Here is a 22722-nt window from a genome sequence, read left to right as displayed (position 1 = left end):
AGATGAATTAGGTGGTGCAGCAGGGAGACCAATGGGTCATTCCATGTCAAGTGGTCTAGGACTCCCTGTTCGACCATCTTGGATTTTGCTGAAATTTTGTAGGTAGAGTACCACATGTCTCAAATGAACTTTGGTTAAACACAGTGAGCTTTCACCAATTTTGAGACCTAATATGTCTCTTGGTATGTTATAAAAAAATGAAACTTAGCTTGCTTGTACAACTTTTTGCTCTCTGTTTAATTGTAATAATAATTATTGTTTCTGTGTGCACCATAAGGAGATAAACTGTATCAAAGTCAGCCAAAAAATCAACACTATAAAATATTTAAAAGTTTCAAGTTACATAGCTCCTTAAATAATTAAGTAATAGATGTCAAATTTGATGCATAGCATGTTTAAAAGTTTTTCTTTTAAAATTTTTAATTTGATGTCGCTAGCTCTTCCTGTTACTATACAAATTCAGTGTAAAGTTGATGATTTTGGTAAAAAGCTAAAAATAGGGTACTTTCAATCCCATGTTGCACCAAAGTGCCTTCTAGAAAACATTTTAAAACTACTCTCATTAGATAGAGTAGTTTTGAACCTCCTAGAAAAGTAGATTTGATGAAATAACACTAGCATACAGTGCCCTAAGAAAAGAGAGCATTTCCATACAACAGCTTTTATTTTAATACTCAAAGTCTGACTTTTCTTTTATACAGACTTCTTTTAATGCTTTTGTTATTGAGAAATTATTAGTACTCTATTGCATTGGTCCATGGTGATGTCACTACCAGTTCCAGAACTTGAACTGGGAACCCTATTGCCATAAGGGGTCACACCCGATAGCCATGCAATACCAGCCACAGGTGGTGTGCAAATTTATATATGTATGCACATAAATAGCAATAATAAGAAAGGGTGCATAAATAAAGGGATTAATAGAAATCAGTTATTTTCAATTAATGCCCAAATTTTGGATTTTTATACTACGTCTCCTTTGAGTCCGCTTTAACATGAACTTACTTTCATGTAGTCAGGATCTGCACACTCCTGTTAGGTGCTTCTTCTTCAGATGCCACAAAACTTATGATTGACCATGTAGGTAATTTAATTTTCATTTTTATCAGACTTCCTCCTCATTTGCAGGCAGCGGGTGTGGCATGACCATTTCGTGGTGCACGGAAGAAAATAAAAAGGCCTCATATTTTTGCACTGAGAGAAATTATTATTCAGATACCGTGAAAGCTACTACATGCATCTCATATCTAAACATGTCCTCTCTCCACGAGAACTCAAGACATAAGATGACAAAAAATTGAATGAGGTCTTTATCATTTGTTCTTGCCTTCCGGCATAGCAAAATACATCTTTTGCGGGAGCTTACAGCGGTTATCCTTGGCTTTTCCTACATACCAGTACAGTGGGTTTCTTAGTCCAGGTTCTCAGGTCTGTAATTTGGTTTCATACTCATGGTTCCAAAGCCTCAAGTAGGTGTCTGCCTGGTTCCCATGCCAATGATTAGGCATCTTATCATAGGACCCCAAGCCTAAACTTCGTATCTTATATGGTTCCCAAGCCAATGTCCACAGCTTGATTTCAATTGATAGTAATCTTTTCTCACATCCTGTTACATTTACAAGCCACTTCCTTCAGCATGGTTTCTGGAAATTTATATTGCCAGCCAGACTATGTGACTGAAAGAGCAGGAAACAAGTAAATCGGGTGTTGCTCCAGAATCCGACATACATCTTGCCTTTCTGGCCAATGAAAGAAATGAGCACGACCCGGCAGATGCATAAATTTGATCAATGCAACATTTTTTTCAACTGAAACTTCAGCAACATTGCCAATCAACTATTTGTTGTCATAAATACAGGCAACATATCAACCAGGGGACAGGTCAGGTAATTTCAAATACAGAATAGTGGTGTCAGAATTCTGGCAACAAAATATATCATGTCATTGGAAACTCTGCAGGTACAAATTCAGTTTGAGTCAACTGGTACAAGTTGGTGATGCTCTCTCATACCAGCTGTTGTGCAGTTTTATCACCAAATTTCTTCTGAAACTTTGTTTTCTCCAATTTCAGTTTTTCTGACAAAAATATATTTAATTCCATTTATATTTTGATCACAAAAGTTGAAGAGATTCTTCGGCATCAATATTTGGTTGGATCAAGGTCTTTGGAGGCTTGCCCATGCAGCCAACCATTTAGTCACTCCACCAACTCCATCATTTCCCATGGCTTGTACCAAAGAAGTTCCTTTCAGCCTAAATATTGAAATCACTTCTACAGTTGCATAAATTCACATAGTTCTTGTAGTTTTTATATTATGCTGCTGAGACATCACTGGAGTAGTATATTTTGGTCTTTCAGGGTTTTTCCATAAAGTTCTCCACTATGGAGACATTTGTTTCTAGTGTTTCATAGTCAGTGTGAACCCACTGTTTGAATTCAATAAATTCTTCTGCATCCCTGTGGTGGACTATTTCTTCCAAGAAAAGTTTAACTGCATTTTCACCAGGGTAGCTTTGACAATGAGGCATCATACAGTCCTTGGCACTCAGATCACACACTACCTTTTCTGTTAGCATTTTCTAGTCAACATTAGCAATTTCCAGCATGAGCTTAATATTCTGATGTATTGTGCATTCATGGATGGAATGAATGCCTGAAGCACCAACAGCTACACACCACTTTGGCCTGAGGTTGCAGAATTTGGAGAAACAAATTTCAGCACCATATTTATTGTGATAGGGCATGTTAAGTTCTTCAAGATGGCATAGTAGCAACTACTTCTGTTTTTATATTTTAATACCACCAAGTTGAACTAAAACACAGTCCTGTTGGCCAGGGCACATACTGCTGTATTTGTTGTCTTCATTGAAACTGTTGAATCTATTAATGACCTTCTTTGACAGTGGTTTGCCAATCTTTGCATTAAGTAATGCACCAATAACTTTTTCTGCTGTAACTTTCCAAGCTGTTTTGTGTTCAGAAATACCAAACTTGTTTCCTCTATTGACCAACATTTTGGGGCCATAGTCAGTAACTGAACTTCTGTTGATCTACTGGACACTTCAATTTTTGCTTTCATTTCTTTGATAAGCTCAGTGTGATCATTACACAAACTTCATTCAGCAGAGTGATTAGATTGTGCAATGTCTTCAGTCATTCCAGAGATACCTTATTTTTTCTGCTACTGTATTTTGCTCACATTCAATTTTTTGTTTCTGCTGCTTATTTTTCATATTTTCAGTGTAGAAGTGGCTAAAACAAGTCAACCTTTCATCCAAATGGTCTGAAGCATTGGAATCAAAATCATCAGAAAATCAAGTTGATGTTGCTTTTGGTCACTTTAATTCCTTGGACATTGCTAAAGTAATGTCTAACAAACCGCCTTTGTCAAAGCAATTCTGCTTTTCAAATGGATTGCAGCATGACTTTTGGCTCATTTCATATTTGTGGAGGTACTTTACTTAGTGATGCAAGCAGAACTGGTTGTTGTTCTTAAGCTTAACTTTTGATCATCAAATAATAAGATATTTTTCATTTTCTGATAAGCTGCTAAGAGAAATGAGCCCAATTTTGTTTGAATAAAATGAGCTGTGGTGGCATTTTGATGACAATTTGCACCCAACAGTGTATCTGGCTACAGGATAATCATTATCAATTGATTCATTGATGTCCAGTTCAAATTAAGCTAATTAGAAAATTAATACTAATGTGAATCTGAAAACCTGTATACTAGGTTTCATACGGCATTGTTCATGTTTAGAATTTGCAATGGATTCCCAGAATGATGCTGTCCATCACCAAAAAATGCAACAGATAAAACAATAGACTCCACAGAACACTTGGGATCAAAATAATAGGGATCTATAAACAAACATGGTGGCACAGTGGCAAAAAAACTGCTAATGCACTTGCACAAGTCCTGCGACTTGTACAAATTTAGCCCTCTTTTTTTGACATTGTGTACCAGTGTTAGTCAATCTAATCCACTTTTATAGGATGTTCAAAACGTCCTGTTTGTAATGAGTGGTTTGAAATGTTTCTAAAAGATACTTCTGTACAACATGGAATTGAAAATACTCTATTTTTAGTCTTTTTGCAAAAGTAGTCAACTTTACACTAAATTAGTGAAGTAACAAAAAGAGCTGGCAACATCAAATTATAGATTTTAAAAGTACAACTTGTAGATTTATATCTTCAAATCTGATATCTATTACTAATTATTTAAGGATCTATATGTAACTCTGAACTTTTAATTTCTTTAGAATGCCAACTTTTTAGGCTAACCTGACACAATTTATCTACTCATGGCACACACAGAAATAATAATTATTGTTGCCATTAAATCAAGTGCAAAAAGTTGTAGAAGTTAGCTGAGTTTCATGTTTTTAAAAAAATACCAAGAGAGATATTAGAGCTCAAAGGAAACAGCTGTAGCTCAACAAGTATTCGGCTGGAGAATCTAAAACTTAACCAAAGTTCACATGAGACATGTGGTACTCTACATACAAAATTTCAGTAAAATCCAAGATGGTCAAGCAGGGTACTTTAAAAAAATTAGACCACTTGACATGGAATGTCCAAAATGGCAATTGTTGATAGCCAACTGTGCAGCACATGCCCTAAACTCAGCAGCCAGTGCTTGAGCTGTGTCATGAGAATTCTCTGTCCTCTGGTCAACAGTTCAAAAGATTTTGTGGCACACTTTACATTGGCATCCTTGCAAGATTCAGAATGTGCACCAAATAAGCCCTAAGATAGGCTGCAATGCCATGAATGCTCTACATTTTTTGGCATACGTGTAAATGGATGATATGTGGCTGGGGAATATTCTTTGGATGGATGAGTCACATTTTACTCTGCATGGTGCTGTGAATGCTCATAACTGTCACTTATGGGGTCCTACAACTGCTTCCACATGACTGCACAACTATTTTCATGCAAGATGCAGCGACAACATGTCACTTGCCAGGCGAAAGATTTGCTTCAAGGAACCTTTGGTTTTGACTGCATCATCTCTAAGCAATTTAAACATATGTGGCCTTCCAGATCCCCTGACCTAAATCCATGTGACTTCTGGTTATAGGGATATCTGAAAGATGACGTCTATCAGGAATGTATCCAGACCTTCCTTGGTCTGAAGGACAGCACAGAATGACATATCACCCTGATTCTACTGGATATGCTGCGAGAAATTGTCAATAATACCACATTACGGGTGCACCATGTTGTTGGGTTGGGAGACCAAACTAATATATGTTGTAATTTGTGACCATATTCTAATGAAAATGCCAGTGACACTGCATTCATTGAATTTGTTCACATGAAAAGCTGATATCATAAACAACGAAGATCAGCAGTTTGCTGTTGCTTTTCCACATTTTATTGAAATATTATTAATTATTAGTCATTTCAGTGTTAATATTAGTTAACATTAATGGCTTCCTCTAAAATGTTATCAGCTTGTTACATATCAATCACTCGCATTTGGGAGGACAATGGTCAAAACCTACATCCAGCTATCATGATTTAGGGTTTTCTGTGATTTCCCTAATCACTTTAGGCAAATGCCAGGATGGTTCATTTCAAAGGGCATAGCTGACTTCCTTCCCCATCTTTCCCTCATCTGATGGAACCGATGACCTCGCTGTTTGGTCCCCTCCCCCAAACCAACAAATCAACCAACCAACCAACCATCAATCAGGTATACATGATTACCTTTTCTCATCTTTGCCAATTTGATATTGTAATTTCCATTATTGTCAAAAGAATCTCCATATGAAATTTAGGTCCCATAAATAAGCCAATGATTCACTTGGTAAGCTTCATTTTACTATATTTGATCTGACATAACAGAAGTGGCAGCCAAAAGCTGTATGTCATTTAAGTTTATTAGTCCAATTTTAAATGAGTGATTTCAGCTTTGTAAATTGTTTAATGTAAAGAAAAGGAAAATTAGGCATGTTTCAGAGTTGTAACTTTGTTTATAAAAAGTTTAATTCTTTACAGATTTGAAAAAGAAGTGGAAACAAATGGTGGAGTGATGGGTTATCGCTTTACCCCTCCACAGGATGTCTTTGCAGAAGTTGCACAGAACCCTGAAAATGAATGCTTCTGCCCGGGAGGACCACCCTGTACTCCACATGGCTTGTTCAATGTTAGCTTGTGCCAATATGGTATGTACTTTTCTGTTTAGAAATATGAATATAAGTGCAAAAAATATTTCTGCAGTAACATTCATTAAAAATATGATCTCTTTTGTTGCTAATAAAATTCCTGTCCACATGACAAATATAGATAATGCCAAGTCTGATGAAGAGTTATCCTCATTGTTAACACTTTCATGAGTATTTAATTAGCTTTTAATCAAAGAAACAGATAAAAATAAAAATATCATTTTACTTTCATATTTTACTCTTAAACAGAGGTAACATGGAATCTAAAATGTGTAAATGTACTACAAAATAATGTGAAGATTCACTGATCAAGAATTTTAAAGTGCATTACTTCATGTTTCATTTGTAGGTCATCAGAGTATACCTATAATTTCATTCATTCACATCAGTAGCACAACAGAGCAGCCTGCTGGATGGAGGTGTACTATTCACCTCTTAAACTAAACTCCCCACTTAGATCCTGAGAGAATAAAAATGAATGAAAACTATACAATGCTGCCCACCTGCCAAGTGATCTTCTGTGAATGGCCTGGGGACATGGTGTGGAGGGGCATGGATTCGACCCCCCCCCCCCCTTCCCACCCGCCCCAGCTGTTGTCAGCTTTCTGAACCTTGGAGCTGCTATTTCTCATTCATACAGATCCACAACTGGCCTTACAAAGTTGACTATACCTCACTCTAGTCTCCACAACAAGGACAATTCCTTGGCATTGCAGGAATTGAGCTAGAATCCTGCATGTGGTACTCAGACATGCTGACTACATGGCTAGGGAAGTGGACAATCATCTATCCCAGGTTGTCAAAATTGTTGATTATTTGGATACCTTCTCTTATAATGTTAGGTTGCTTCATATCTAAAATCATGCCAACATTGCTTGTCTGTTGTTAATACTGATACATTACAAGATTTTCTGTTTTTCTTAAAAGTTTTGAAATTTCTTATTTTACTGTGTGAATGGGAAACAGTGAGCTTACTTGAAGACAAACTACAAAACTATTTGCCTTTGTAATTATACAGGGAAAGATACCACCATACAGCTTTAATTTTTTTTTATCTAGAGTAAAATGATGATGAGAGAGAATGCCAAATTATGTTTACAAAATATGTACATTTGACAGTGTAAACCCATGCTAATTAATAAATTCCTTAAAATGAGTACTTATTGTCTGTTCTGTTCCTTTCAGATTCACCAATCATGTTGTCCTTCCCACATTTTTACCTTGCTGATCCCAAGTTTCTTGATGCCGTTGAAGGCATAAGCAAGCCAGAAAAGGATAAACATGGTTTTTTCCTTGATGTACAACCAGTAAGTACACTTTTATTGCCATATTGTGAATGATCATATACCACTCAGGGAAATGTTAAATGTGCTTTAATTACCACAAAATTAATAAAATACAACTTGTTTAAGGTTTATCACCAACTTTCTAAGCACTGCCCCATTGTCTTTCAGGACCTTGGGGTTTCGCTGCGTGCACGAGCCAGAATTCAGATAAATCTGGCGGTCAGCCAAGTGACAGACATCAAGCAAGTTGCCACATTCCCAGACATACTGTTTCCCATCATGTGGTTTGAAGATGTAAGTATATCAGGTGTCTCAGTTTTGTATTTTATAATACAATCAACTTGTGTGAAATATGAAACTGTGATTAATGGAATATGATGTACCCTAAAAATGTACATAGTTATTGTAAAAGATAAATGGTTTGAGAGGCACAATGTACAGCATCCTGCTAAGACACAGGCCTTATAATTATGATGCAGATAGCTGCTATCAGGTGACATTTCAATTGAATTCTTAATTTACCACTGGCCGTATACAGTGAAAACAAGCTTTTTTTCAATAGTATTCATTGTTTTTACACAAACATTCCTAAAAACTTGTGCCAATGTTGCTCATATCACAGTGAGCATTTGCTGCAGTTAAATCTATCTGCATAATTTTCTTACTAGCAATAGCAGAGTTCACTGAAAGAAACCCAGAAATTATTCTTACATGTGGTATTTCCTAAAAAGTACTGATACAGTATCCAATAAAAGTTTAGATCAAATGTTTGTTACAGAAAGAGCATCATCTATTTTCACAGATTTACATGTCCTTGTCTCTATAAGAGACACTCTATAAAGGCCAATTGATCTGAGTAGAAAATAAAATCTGAATAGCAACTCGACAACAAATTCGTTGATTTTACAGGGAAGGCACTGAATAGAAATAATCCCTACTGCTATGTTCACCCATCATATAATACTTGGCTTTGGTATTTTAACATGGCCCTGTTAGTGTTGGCTCAAGTCTGGACCCTCCACATAAAGATCACAGCTGAATGTCACCAAGTCTCGTATTCATTGTGTTAATCACTGGTACCTCACTCCCTACGTACCCTTTTGGTTGAGCCCCCTGAACACACAGGGAACACACTTCTGATACCTGAGCTGTGACCACCTCATGAAAGCCTTGGAGTGGATGCTTGTCATCATGGAGCATTGGAACTCCCGGCAATGGCCGCCATGCCAGACGGCCCTGGCTGTGGCTGGGTGGTGCCCGTGAGGAGAGCCCCTGATCGGAGGGGGTGGTGTCAGGGCGGATGCTATGCAAATGAAACGCTTATTGGTCCAGAACTCTGGCCGTTCTTCTGTGGCTGACTCTCTGCTTGGAACTGATTCTTCCAGTGCTGCTTCTCCTGCCCCTTCGGCCTTCCCTTCCATGACTACCCCCTGGGAAGAGGGTCAGGCCCGTCAGCTAGGGGCAAAGCCTTTCACCCGCTATCTGGTTTGTACCAGGACTGATGGGGATACTTTCACCAATACCAAACCTTTATTCTTTGAGTAACACATTGAAGACAAGTTTGGTGAAGTGGACTCCCTGAGCAAGATGCGGCCAGGTACGTTGCTGATCAAAACTGCTTCAGCTGCCCAGTCTGCAGCCCTTCGTGCCTGTACCCATCTTCGCACAATTCCTGTGTCCATTACCCCCCACTAGTCTCTAAATATGGTTCAAGGTGTGATTTTTCACAGGGACCTCATCCTTCAAACCGATGAGGAACTTCGTGACAATCTGACAGTGGGGTGTTAACTTTGTTCGGCTTGTTCAGAAGGGTCTGAAGGACAATTGCATTGATACTTGTGTCTTTATCCTGGCCTATGAAGGGGATACCCTCCCTGAGAAAGTAAAGATTATGGTTTATTGATGTGATGTGAAGCTTTACATCCCACCTCCTATGAGGTGTTTTAAGTGCTTGCGTTCTGAACAAATGTCTTCCCACTGTTCACAGGCACCTCTCTGTGGTGACTATGGACGTCCACTCCATGAGGGGAGTTCCTGTTCCCCCTCCTGTATGTGTTAATAGTCATGGCAATCATTCTCCACATTCATCAGATTGCCCAGTATATATGAAGGAAAAGAATATACAGGAGTATAAGTCCCTTGATCGTTTAACCTACACTGAGGCTCGTAAGAAGTATGCACGTCTTCACCCTGTGTCCATGACGTCTAGTTATGCTTTAGTTGCATCTTCACCCCTTCCTCCCCCTTCCTTACCCCAGTCCCGGACCCCTCTTCTCCCTCCCCCCTCCCCTGAGGCTCCCACACCTTCTCCTCTGGGCGCTGCTCCCCCTCCCCAGCTGGAGAAGTGTGCCACTCCTTCAGCGTCTGCCGGTCAATGGTGCCCCTCCCGGGATGCCCCTTCCCGGCACCTTCCAGGCCAAAGGTCTGCTGCCACGCGACGACCATGAGATCCGTGGTCTGTCAGCCCCAGGTCACTCGATCTCTTTCTGTTCCCAATCATGCTGCAGCTGGCTCCTTTATGCCACACAGCCCTCCTCGATCTCAAACAGAAAAGAAGAAGAAGAAGAAATATAAGTCCCAGGACAAAGAGCCTCTGGTGTCACCAGAGGTCCCATCCCCAGCTTCACAACCAGATTCTGACCCGTCATTCATGGATGTCGTCCCCTCCTTGTCGGTGACAGGTGGTGACTTTAGCCTGTTCAGCCCCCATTTAAATCATTGTTCTGTGGTTATCCAATGGAGTTGTAATGGATACTACCATCACCTTCTGGAATTGAAATCCCTTCTTTCGTCTTACTCTGCAGCTTGTGTGGTTCTACAGGAATCTCATTTTACTGATGATCACTCACCGACCCTCTTTGGGTTCCATGTTTCTGTCGAAATCGGGTCGGACCCCTGCAGGCTTCTGGTGGCGTTTGTACGTTGGTCCATACAGACAATGCTAGCGTGTAGTTTCCTCTTCAAACTACATTTAGGGTCCACCTGGACTCTGAGGTCATGGTTTGCAATATTTATCTCCCTCCTGACAAGACTCTTACACCTGCTGCCTTAACTGCCCTTCTTCAGCAACTTTCTCCTCCCTTCCCCCCTCTCGGGGATTTTAATGCTTATCATCCCTTGTGGGGCAGTGCATTTCCATCTAGACAAGGTCTTCTCATACACCAGTTTATTACAGACCACGACTTGTGGCTTCTTAATGATGACTCCCCTACTCATTTCAGTGCCGGTCATAATACCTTTTATGCCATTGATGTATCTCTTTCTTCTCTCTCTCTCCTCCCTTCATTACACTGGTTGCCACACGGCGACCTTTGTGATAGTGACCATTTCCTGTTGATTCTCTCTTTCCCTTTCCGCTCCCCGATGGACTGGTTACCTCATTGGTCTTTCCAATGTGCTGATTGGCCTCTATACACTGCACAGGTCGTGTTTTCTCCCTCTTTGTCAGGTTGTATTGATGACATCCTGCGTGACGTATCTGACGTGATTGTTTGTGCTGCTAGCCTTGCTGTTCCATGCTCATCTGGACCATTTCATCATCAGCAGGCCCGTGGTGGAGTACGGCCATTGCCATTGCCATTGCCATCGCCATCCATGATCGCCATCGAGCGTTGCAACACGTTAAGAGGCACCCATCCGTTGCCAGCCTTATTACCTTTAAACACCTTCATGCTGTTGTTGTTGTTGTTGTGGTCTTCAGTCCTGAGACTGGTTTGATGCAGCTCGCCATGCTACTCTATCCTGTGCAAGCTTCTTCATCTCCCAGTACCTACTGCAGCCTACATCCCTCTGAATCTGCTTAGTGTATTCATCTCTTGGTCTCCCTCTACGATTTTTACCCTCCACGCTGCCCTCCAATGCTAAATTTGTGATCCCTTGATGCCTCAAAACATGTCCTACCAAGCGATCCCTTCTTCTAGTCATGTTGTGCCACAAACTTCTCTGCTCCCAAATCCTATTCAATACCTCCTCATTAGTTACGTGATCTACCCACCCTATCTTCAGCATTCTTCTGTAGCACCACAATTCGAAAGCTTCTATTCTCTTCTTGTCCAAAATAGTTATCATCCATGTTTCACTTCCATACATGGCTACACTCCATACAAATACTTTCAGAAACGACATCCTGACACTTAAATCTATACTCGATGTTAACAAATTTCTCTTCTTCAGAAACGATTTTCTTGCCATTGCCAGTCTACATTTTATATCCTCTCTACTTCGACCATAATCAGTTATTTTACTCCCTAAATAGCAAAACTCCTTTACTACTTTAAGTGTCTCATTTCCTAATCTAATTCCCCCAGCATCACCCGATTTAATTTGACTACATTCCATTATCCTCGTTTTGCTTTTGTTGATGTTACCTTCATGCTAAAGCCCGTCATTTAACCAAACAGAGCAAATGGATATGTTGGGAACGATTTGTTTTTTCCCTCGGTTCTACTGTCCCTATGTCATGGGTGTGGGCTACACTTCACTCTCTCCAAGGTTGCCATCGGCAGTCCACCCTCCCAGGCCTTCACTTTCCAGATGGCCTTTGTATGGACCCGTTGATTCTTGCAGAACATCTTGCAACCCATTTTACAATGGCATCAGCGTCAGACTCCTAACCAGCTGCTTTCCTTCACTGGAAACAGCGGGCCGAATCTTCCACCTAATGTTTACCCCTTGTCAGTCAGAATCTTACAACGAACCTTTTACTGAATGGGAATTTCTTTCCGCACTTTCTTCTTCTTATGATACGGCCCCTGGCCCAGACTCCATTCATAACTGCTTCAACATCTCAGTGCTCCACAACGGCAACATCTTCTCCGGGTGTTTAACCGTATCTGGCTCCAGGGTGACTTCCCTTCTCAGTGGAGGGATAGCATTGTGGTTTCTGTCCTTAAGCCTGGTAAATACCCCCTATTTGTTTACAGCTATCAGCCAATTAGTCTGACCAATGTTGTTTGCAAGTTACTTGAACAGGTGGTGGCCTGTCGGCTCAATTGGGTCCTCAAATCTCAGGATCTATTGTCCCCTTACCAGTGTGTCTTCCAAGAGGGACAGTCTCCGATCGATCATTAACTTCGCTTGGAGTCCGCATTTCGGTACGCTTTTTCCCTGCGCCGCCATTTGGTTGCAGTATTTTTTGACCTACACAAGGCCTATGACACGGCCTGGCACCATCACATCTTACTTACACTTCATCAGTGGGTGGGCCCATTCCCGATTTTTACCCGCCAGTTCCTGTTCCATCAGTCTTTCAGGGTTTGGGTTGGTACTGTTTTTAGTTCTCCATGGAACCAGGAGACGGGCATCCCACAGGGTTCTGTCTTGAGTGTACTTCTTTTCCTCATTGCTATCGATGGACTTGTGGCCTCTGTCGGTCCTTTGGTCGCCTCTGCCCTATATGTGGATGATTTCTGCATTTGGGTTAGTTCCTCCAATGGCATCTGCAGAGCGGCAGCTCCAGGGAGCTATCCAGAGTGCCTCTGTATGGATCCTCTCACATGGGTTTCAGTTCTCTCCTTTAAAATCGTGGGTGGTCCACTTCAGTTGCTGTACTACGATCCACCCTGATCCAGAGCTCTATCTTGATGCACAATGATTGCCTGTGGTCCCACAGTTTCGTTTCCTGGGTCTTCTTTTCGACAATAAGCTGACTTGGCTGCCTCGTATCATACTTCCGAAGGTAGGTTGTTTCCGTAAACTCAGTGTCCTTCGCTTCCTTGCCCATGCCTCTTGGGGTGCAGACCACTCCCTCCTTCTCTGTCTTTATCATGCTCTAGTTCTGTCTCACTTGGACTATGGTTGTCAAGTTTATGGTTTGGCTGCTCCTTCCACACTGCAGATGCTGGATCCAGTCCACCATCGTGGTATCCGTTTGGCCACTGGTGCCTTCCCTACTAGCCCTGTTGATAGTCTTCTGGTTGAAGCTGTGATCTCCCCTCCCCCCCCCCCCCTCTCCACCCCTCCTTGGTTAGTTCCTCGGCCTCGAATTTGGATGGATCTCCACCAAGGTCTGAACGATTCCATCCCCCCAACAGTGTTCTGTTCCTTTTTCCACCGAATTTTATGGGAGTTTTGGGATGCTGTTGTTTTTTACACTGATCGCTCTAAATCTGCTGATCATGTGGGATATGCCTTCATGTACTCTGTTGGAATGGAAAATCATCTGCTGCCACCTACATGTGGGGTGTTAACTGCGGAACTGATGGCAATTTTATTAAACAGTCCCAACACACCTGCATTTTTTTATGTACAAACTCAATGAGTGGCCTTTTGGCTATTGACCGGTGTTTTTCTCGCCATCCCTTGGTCTCTGCCATCCATGACCATCTCACTGATATTCACCGTGCTGCTTGTTCTGTTGACTTCCTTTGGGTCCCTGGCCATGTGGGTATACCGTATACCGGGTAATGAGCTCACTGATCATTTGGCTGGGGGAGCAGTCTCTTACCCCCATTTTCTGTAACCTCTCCTGCAGCGGATTTACGGCTTCACATCAAATCCCACTTTGCACAATCATGGGCCAACTCTTGGGAGACTACTTCCCTGTCTAATAAACTTTGTGTGATTAAGGTGACACCAGGCCTGTGGCATTCTTCCTTTTACCTCTCCCGAATGGACTCGACCACACTGTGTCATCTCCGCATTGGCCATACCAGGCTGACCCATGATTTTCTTTTGCGTGATAAGCCACCCCCACTTTGTGGTTATGGAGCCTTCCAGTCAGTAGCCCACATTTTGGTTGAATGCCCCCTTCTTTTGGCTCTGCGTGCTAAGTACAGACTCCCCCGCACTTTACCTTTGATGTTGGCTGACGATTCACGGATGGTTGATCTGGTTCTCGGTTTCCTCCGTGAAAGTGGTTTTTATTCTCAGTTTTAAGGTTTTTAATCTCTCTCTGGTGTTGGGGCATCTCCCACTGTAGGCCGTGTTTGGAGATTTCCAACTCCCCTCCCTGACTGAGATCCTCTTTTCTTCCCCTTTTACTCTGTTTTTATCATTTTTTAGGATTGGTTAGTCTCCTTTTCCCATACACACTTCTACATTCTAGCGGTTGCACCTTTTAAGTCGCAAGTGGTTTTGCCTCTGCTGCTTCAGAGGTGGGATATTTCCTGCCTCTAGCAAAGCATTGGGTTCACTCTCTTGCGGACTTCTCATTTTGTTTTTACCGTTGACAACATGACTGCCCTTTTACATTTTTTAGCCTTTTCCCTTTTATCATTCTGACTTTTCTGAGATGTCATACTGTCGGAATGGACCACATTTGAAACAAAGGACTGATGACCTTGCTGTTTGGTCCTTTCAACCCCAACCAACCAACCAACCAACTAACTAACTAACTAACTAACCAACTGGTACCTCACAATATACATGCAAAAATAGTACATTTGAATTCCATGTGATGACTAGTCTGCTCGTGTTAATTATGAACAATTATTCAAATGCATTCTAGGAACATATTTTCCATGTTCTACATAAACTTTTTGTAATATTATTCAGAAGCCTAAACCTCCCCCTCTGCGTTGTTCAGTATTTCTAATAAATTTGACAGCTGAATGGTATATCTACTGAGGAGAAACACATAAATTACAGTTTAGGTAAATGAAACAGTACATGATATTAACACCTTTAAAATTTCGGACTCTTTTTAATTATTTGCCAATAATCAAGAGTTTGCAAAAATTAGAAAACTTCATATATGATTGTAAAGCATATTGACACTGATAGGACATAACAGCCTAAGACAATCCAAACTGATGTTTGATTTCCCACAGGGTGTTGATGGACTCCCAACTGATGTCACTGAGCTGCTCAATCTTGCTGCCACAGCTCCTCCTATTGCTAGATCAGCCATCTCATTTGGTCTGATTGCTCTTGGAGCCCTTCTGCTGCTTATTGCTGCAGCCTGCTTGTGGCGTTCTAGCAAGCGACAGGAAACACTTCACTTGGAAGGTACGAGTCACTATGTGAAGCCTTCAGAGAAGCAGAAGAAGGACATTGCTGCAAATGGGCATCCAGCAAATGGCAATGGTAAAACATTTGAAACTCTGAACCCTGCATTCCTCACAGGACCTGAAAATGGTGCAACAAATTAGAATCCGCAGGGTGTTTTGGATCACTAATCTGCAGCAAGCAGGCTTGTGGCCCAAGATTTGTGATTTTGAATGATATTAAGACTCTGTTTCATACAGTGGACAGTGGCTACACGCTATTATCAGCCCTGCAATGGCAGTTGGGAGTACATGGATGTTTGATGGCAGCTCGAACTGCCACCAGAACAATTTTTTTATTGTTAACATGTCGGTTCATCTTGTAACTGGCTTTAATTTCCATGGTATATTGTGTTTGTTACTGTTGTGAATGCAGTGAAAACAATGTTTTCCACAGAGAGCTCAAAATGTGAACAATTTGGAAGTACTCCTTCAACTTGTTTTATCCATGACTATCTGTAAAGCTCAATGGAGTGGAGATCCTTGTGCATGTATACAGCTTTGTATCAATGACTGATCGCTGAACACTGACATTACAAGTAAAATAATAAGACATATTGCAGTTTTGTTTTATGAAAAATATGTACTGCAGCAAGATGCATGTAGATTTTTTGCTCAATTCTGGGAAGAAGAAAATAAATGATTGCTCTTGTGCTCACATACTAGCAGAAGCAAATTATTAAAAGTGTATATAACTATCCAGATTTTTTTACTCCATGTTTCAGCATCTTCATTTAAGCTATTTGTTGTGCATACATTAAAAACTGTATTACCTATACTTTAGAAGGTGCATATCAGCTGAATGAGAGAAACAGTGTATTGTGTAAGACCACTAGCTTTAGAAGTAGCAAAATAAAGACAAGAAGACCATCAGATGTATACAATAAGGATTGATGCTGTTAGCAGTTATTGCTCAATGTTTAATAAGAAGGATGATAAACATTTCGCATATGGTTAATTGATGACAAATGTTGGGCATGATAAAATACTGTTATCCACATAGGTAAAGATTGCCAGTGTGTTTAAAGACAATAAATACAGTTAAAATTTTCTAACACTTTACTTAGTTCCGCTATAGTTATGTCTTCAAAACATTTTTTTTACCCTGCAAGTTCATCATAAGTATTAAAAAATTAATTTCCCCCCTTTAAGTATAGAGGTCTATTGGGCCAACAAAACTGAGAGTAACTTGGCTGGCACACCTATGTGTAACACTACACAAATTGATTTTGGTTCTGGATTCTTTTGTTGTAGAATTACTAAAAAAGATAAAGAAAGGGGACGGGAGCATTGTCAGAAACACTGAAAGAAATGTGCAGCTTTTGACTCTGATTTAGAAAAATTTGTAGTAGACAGAAAGTAAACAGTTGCAAGTAAGATAGAGATATGATAAAATATAGAGTATTGCCAGAATGGTAACACTTTCAAGAAAAAAATAATTTGAGTAATTCTATACAGACATGAAAAGGCCAAACATATTCACAGATGACAGTATGCTAAATTAGGGAGATGTGCACAAAGTGGCACACAGTTCTAGGTTGTATGAATTTAATGAGAGTTTAGCAGAAGAGGGAGCAAAAGTTTAGAGATCATAGGTTGCTTAGAAAAAATAAAATGAAATGGCTGATTAAGTGAAAATACAAGATGGTAAAAGGGTACCTGGTATCCCTACTTTTGGCATACAGACTATTATTAAGCATTCACTCTCTTTTCTAATTAACCTTGTGATCTTACTATCCATTCTCAGCTGCATTGCTCCTTTGTTACAAAATCCTTTATCTTATGAAACATCTTGGTTTTTTTGTGTACTACCCAGCACTCTTGTTTTAAGAATGGACAAACCCTTATATCTGTCATTTGGTACAATTGGCACTCAACATCTTCTGGTTGTGTTTTGGCTAAATATTGTAGGAACTGCACTTTGTGTTCTTTCATTATATTTCTGTTACTTTACACAACATTTGAATTCATCAATTTTGAGTAAGTTTTTCTTTCTTGTATACAATTTTTTGTAGAATGAATGTAATTTATATGTGAACCACAGAATCTGTCAGAGTAAGAATAACAAATTTTGCTCTGTATGTGGAAGATGAGTACGGAGAATAGTGATTCACTATTTCAAATGTTCTAAAGAATTTTTGTATTACCAAGAGGTACATATTTTAAGAATTTTGGTTTTACATTTGCTGTATGTGCAATCTAACAAGCTGCTCTGTGATGTAATACGTAGAATCAATATCATAAAATTTTACTCCGTTAAATTGGAACTTCCTATACGTAAACCTCTCTCTTTCAGGAGTAAAATGAAGAAAAAATATTTATTTTTGTAGGGAAAAAATTGTACACTATATGTTTTAAAATGACTACAAAATAAAGTTCGACAATAAAATTTTATATGCCACACGTTAACTTACGGCATTAAGTGAATTACCTGTATAGAGTACCTGGAATGTAATGGCAGTACTGTTAATTTTATATGACCTCTTTTAGTGTTAACTTTGAAAGAATATCGAAAATTGCCATTACAGTAACTTTGTGTAATTCGTGATGTAAAATCAAATAAAAACTGATCTTTAAAATAGTGAATTTTTTCTCATATTATTGCATGATAATTACACTTAAAAGCTTGTAGCTGAGCTGCAAGATAGCATTAAGTTTACTGACAGTGACTTGAATAGCCACAGGAAATAGGAGAAATATGGCTAACAAACCTGTATTAGTTTTTCCACAGATGTTAAAACAGAGTAATTGTTTCTAAAAACTGTGATTTGTGGCACTGTAGAAATGCACATAGAAAAATAAATTTTATTAATTTTGCCACTAGCAGAAGGTAAGGATGAAGATAAAGAATCAAGGCATAGCAGTATCTTCCTTTCCTCTTTTCTGCTTTTCTGTGGATTTAATGACATTAAACTCCACACTTCATTCAGTGTGAAATAACTGTTTCATACATTAATGCAGATAAAAGTTATTATGTAAACACACATTTTGATTAGTAATTTTAGATTTTTCCAGTGTTAATGGCTTTGAATGCCATCTGGGTGACCAGCCATGTGGTGTGATGCTGATTATATGATATTTCAGCAGCTACTCTCTTCCGTCCTCAGGAGGTCCCAATGACACAATCTTGAGAGGATGGAAGAAAATTGGCTTTCCAAAATACAGAAGAGCTCAAAAAACACATTTTGATAATTTGAAAAAGATTCAAGAAAGGTAGTGCTACAAAGCCCTAATAAGTCAACAGTGAAGTATGAAACAACAAGAACAATTAATTGTAAGAAAGTAATTAGATTAGTAACTGGGGAAGTGATGTGCAGTGGATAGGTACAGAAATAAGATCTGAAACCAGGCCTCTCTCTCTCTCTCTCTCTCTCTCTCTGTCTCTCTCTCTTTCTTTGAAATCTACATCAAGGGGGTTACGAAACTTCCTCATTTTAACTCAATATATGGAATGAATAACTTGATTCTCAAAATAATTAAGATATGCCTTACATTTAGTGGCACTAATTACACAACATACCAGTGTTCTACACAGGAATAAATGGCTATGTTGTGGCCATCATGTCAAATACTGCAGTCAGTTTTATTCAGTAAATACACTGCCTATACCATATTATACAAGGGAAATGAACTTGAAGACAATATTTTAGAAGAGAAAGAAGATGTAGATGAAGATGACATGGGACATGTGATAAGAATTTGATGGAGTACTGAAAGATAAAAGTCGAAACAAGGTGCCTGAAGTAGGTAACATTCCCTCAGAATTATTGAGCTCCTCAGGAAAGCCAGCCATGACCACACTATTGCACCTGGTATCCCAGATATGAGACAGGCAAAATACTTTCAAACCTCAAGGAGGATATAATTCCACTTCCAAAGAATGCAATTGCTGACAGGTGTGAATACTACCAAACCATCAGTTTAAAAAGTCATGATTGCAAAACACTGAACTGAATTATTTACAGAAAGATGGAAGAACTGGTACAAGTTGAATTTGGGGAAGACCAGTTTGGGTACAGAAGAAATACAGGAACAAGTGGGGCGCTATTGAAACTATGATGTATCATACGAGATAGGTCAAAGAAAGGGAAACCTATTGTGTAAACTAAACAAAACATTTTCTGCATTGTTTCACACAACTTTCTTGTTACTATATGACCTAAGTTTCAGGTTAGAAGTAAATTTTCTAGTACATCACAAAACCCAAATGTGGAAACCAACAAACACACAACTGTAAACTTCTTAAATTTATCGACTCTTGACCTGATCTATAAAAATTCTCTCTGTTGACAATTTTTTTCACACAAAGATTTGGATTCTACAACATTCATTAGGACAGCATTTCAAATAATTATGAATACACATACACAGGAGTAGAGCTATATGTACCCATCGTCGTAATTAGCACTAAAACTGACTCTAGTACGAAAGGTGGGAATTAGTAAAAATTTAAAATCAAGTACACTTTACACTACGAAGCATCACTCTAGATCACAACTCTGTCTCAAACTAGTTAAACTTGAAAGATTTGGGTTTCTTTTCCATTTGCAAAATCACTAAAATGTCAAATTCTGGATTGAAATTCACACCTTTCATGAACTCATTTCACAGTAATGTCCAAAATTTGTACTTTATCTTTGGCAAAAACTCAAGAAGTGGAGTAGCATAGATTTACTAATCACTACATTATGAAAAAGGAACAGAGTCACAATCACATAATTACTACTCAAATCAAAAGTAAGAGCATGGAAGTTGTACCAAGTCATTGCCATTCTTCTCCACACAACTCTGAGTACTACTCTCATTCAGCCAGAAAATTAAATCTTCACAAAATCACAAAATGTTACCAAATAGTTAACCTGTCAGAATATTCACATCACTGTAGCACCTCTGTTATCAGTTGATCAATAAAATTACTTTACCCTGCAAAAAAAAAAAAAAAAAAAAAAAAAAAAAAAAGTATTACCACTTTAAGCTCATAATTCCTCAGAATACCAATAGAGGTTTTCAGATAACCTATAGATCCAATAATGCAGCATTGTATAACTTGTACCTCACTAAAATATTGCTCTTTCTGTTAAGCTCTCATTCCCAGATGCAGTGTCATGAATTGCATAATATACTCAGTACCCAATGTTGCCTAGTTCACAAATAGATCACTATAGTTACACCACATTTGTTTGTAAGTAGTTTTCTTTTTCATTACCCAATGATGCCTGTCAGCTCCATTATTTTTCTTACATTTCTTACTTTGTTAGCTAGTGCAGTGCGTTCTCAAAAATTATCCCTACTGGAGAGAGAGGCTCCCTAACCATTAGGACCCTAATATTATTCATTATTTTATTATTTCATTATTGCTTTATTATCTAATAATTAAACACCTGCTCTGCTTATGCAATGAAAAATTGAGTCTACTGAAAAACACTCCATACTAAAAGGTCCTTATGCTAAGGCAAACTTATCTCTCATTACTGATCAGGCAAAATTATCACTTAGAAAAACTATTATTTCACTGTATTCCATCAAATTGCTTGAGATTCTAGCCTTAAGGGTTATATACATACATATATATATATATATATATATATATATATATATATATATATATATATTAATAGAGGGAAAAATTCCACATAGGAAAAATATATTTAAAAACAAAGATGATGTGACTTACCAAACGAAAGTGCTGGCATGTCGATAGACACACAAAAAAACACAAACATACACACAAAATACTAGCTTTCGCAACCAACGGTTGCTTTGTCAGGAAAGAGGGAAGGAGAGGGAAAGACAAAAGGATTTGTATTTTAAGGGAGAGGGTAAGGAGTCATTCCAATCCTGGGAGCGGAAAGGTTTACCTTAGGGGAAAAAAAGGACGGGTATACACACACACACACACACACACACACACACACACACACACACACACACACACACACACACACACACATGCAAGATATGTCTGCTTGTGTCCGTATATGTGTGGGTGGATATGTGTGTGTGTGCGAGTGTATACCCGTCCTTTTTTCCCCCTAAGGTAAGTCTTTCTGCTCCCGGGATTGGAATGACGCCTTACCCTCTAGAAAGCTAGTATTTTGTGTGTATGTTTGTGTTTGTTTGTGTGTCTATCGACGTGCCAGCACTTTCGTTTGGTAAGTCACATCATCTTTGTTATATAATCACAGATGATGTGACTCACAGAACGAAAGTGCTGGCAGGTCGATAGACACACAAACATACACATGAAATTCAAGCTTTTGCAACAAACTGTTGCCTCATCAGGAAAGAGGGAAGGAGAGGGAAAGACGAAAGGATGTGGGTTTTAAGGGAGAGGGTAAGGAGTCATTCCACTCCCGGGAGCGGAAAGACTTACCTTAGGGGGAAAAAAGGACAGGTATACACTCGCGCACACACACACATATCCATCCGCACATACACAGTCTTTCTGTTCCCGGGATTGGAATGACTCCATACCCTCTCCCTTAAAACCCACATCCTTTTGTCTTTCCCTCTCCTTCCCTCTTTCCTGATGAAGCAACCGTTTGCTGCGAAAGCTTGAATTTTGTGTGTATGATTGTGTTTGTTTGTGTGTCTATCGACCTGCCAGCACTTTCGTATGGTAAGTCACATCATCTTTGTTTTTAGATATATTTTTCCTGCGTGGAATGTTTCCCTCTATTATATTCATATCATTAATTTGAACCCAACAATTCTGTGTGTTATTGTCACTGTTGCATTTCGAAATCTTTTCTTTCGTCTTATTTTCTCTTTCTGTTTTTGCCAGTAGGTTCACTTTGTATTCACCTCCTCCTTTTTACCGTAATCTACTATACAATTTTATCCCGGCTATATATACTCAATAATACGTAACCCACTTCCAAACCATAACCAAAAAAAATTTTTTTTTCCGCTTTCAACACTATCGCTGCTATAAAATCCACCTTTTCTAGTTCACAAACAGTTCCTTTCACCTATTAAACAACAATTTCGGCTAGTTCTAATAACTTTCGCTTTATTTCCATTTCCGTTTTTCCCACATCATTGATCATTTTTAGCCGCTTCCCACAGGTTTTAACGTCATTATTTCTTTGTCAGACAATTGTTAGCCTCATTCTCATAATCTGCCACCAAAAAACCACTCCTTTTAATACATTTACACGTAGTTTTTTCGAAATTTTCCCAAATTTCTCCACCCTTTAACGTGTTTTGGTGGCAACACAATCACCTAACCTTTATGCACATTGTTGTCTACCAACCCAAGTTCACCACAGGATCAA

General features: G+C 39.2%; 1 protein-coding gene across 2 annotated transcripts in view; it reads left to right on the top strand.

The window, feature by feature from the left end:
* Positions 1-18031, top strand: part of LOC126419760 (lysosome membrane protein 2) — a 667863-nt gene extending 649832 nt beyond the window's left edge. For both annotated transcript variants that reach the window (XM_050086935.1, XM_050086934.1), the window contains 4 exons: positions 6008-6174; positions 7360-7481; positions 7629-7754; positions 15230-18031. In XM_050086935.1, coding sequence (XP_049942892.1) covers positions 6008-6174; positions 7360-7481; positions 7629-7754; positions 15230-15550 — 736 coding nt within the window. In that variant the 3' untranslated portion in view covers positions 15551-18031. The remainder of the gene's footprint in view (positions 1-6007; positions 6175-7359; positions 7482-7628; positions 7755-15229) is intronic.
* The last annotated feature ends 4691 nt before the right edge of the window (positions 18032-22722 follow it).

Source organism: Schistocerca serialis, chromosome 9, assembly GCF_023864345.2.
Source record: "Schistocerca serialis cubense isolate TAMUIC-IGC-003099 chromosome 9, iqSchSeri2.2, whole genome shotgun sequence".
NCBI lineage: Eukaryota > Metazoa > Arthropoda > Insecta > Orthoptera > Acrididae > Schistocerca > Schistocerca serialis.
This window is presented reverse-complemented; position numbering and strand designations above follow the sequence as displayed.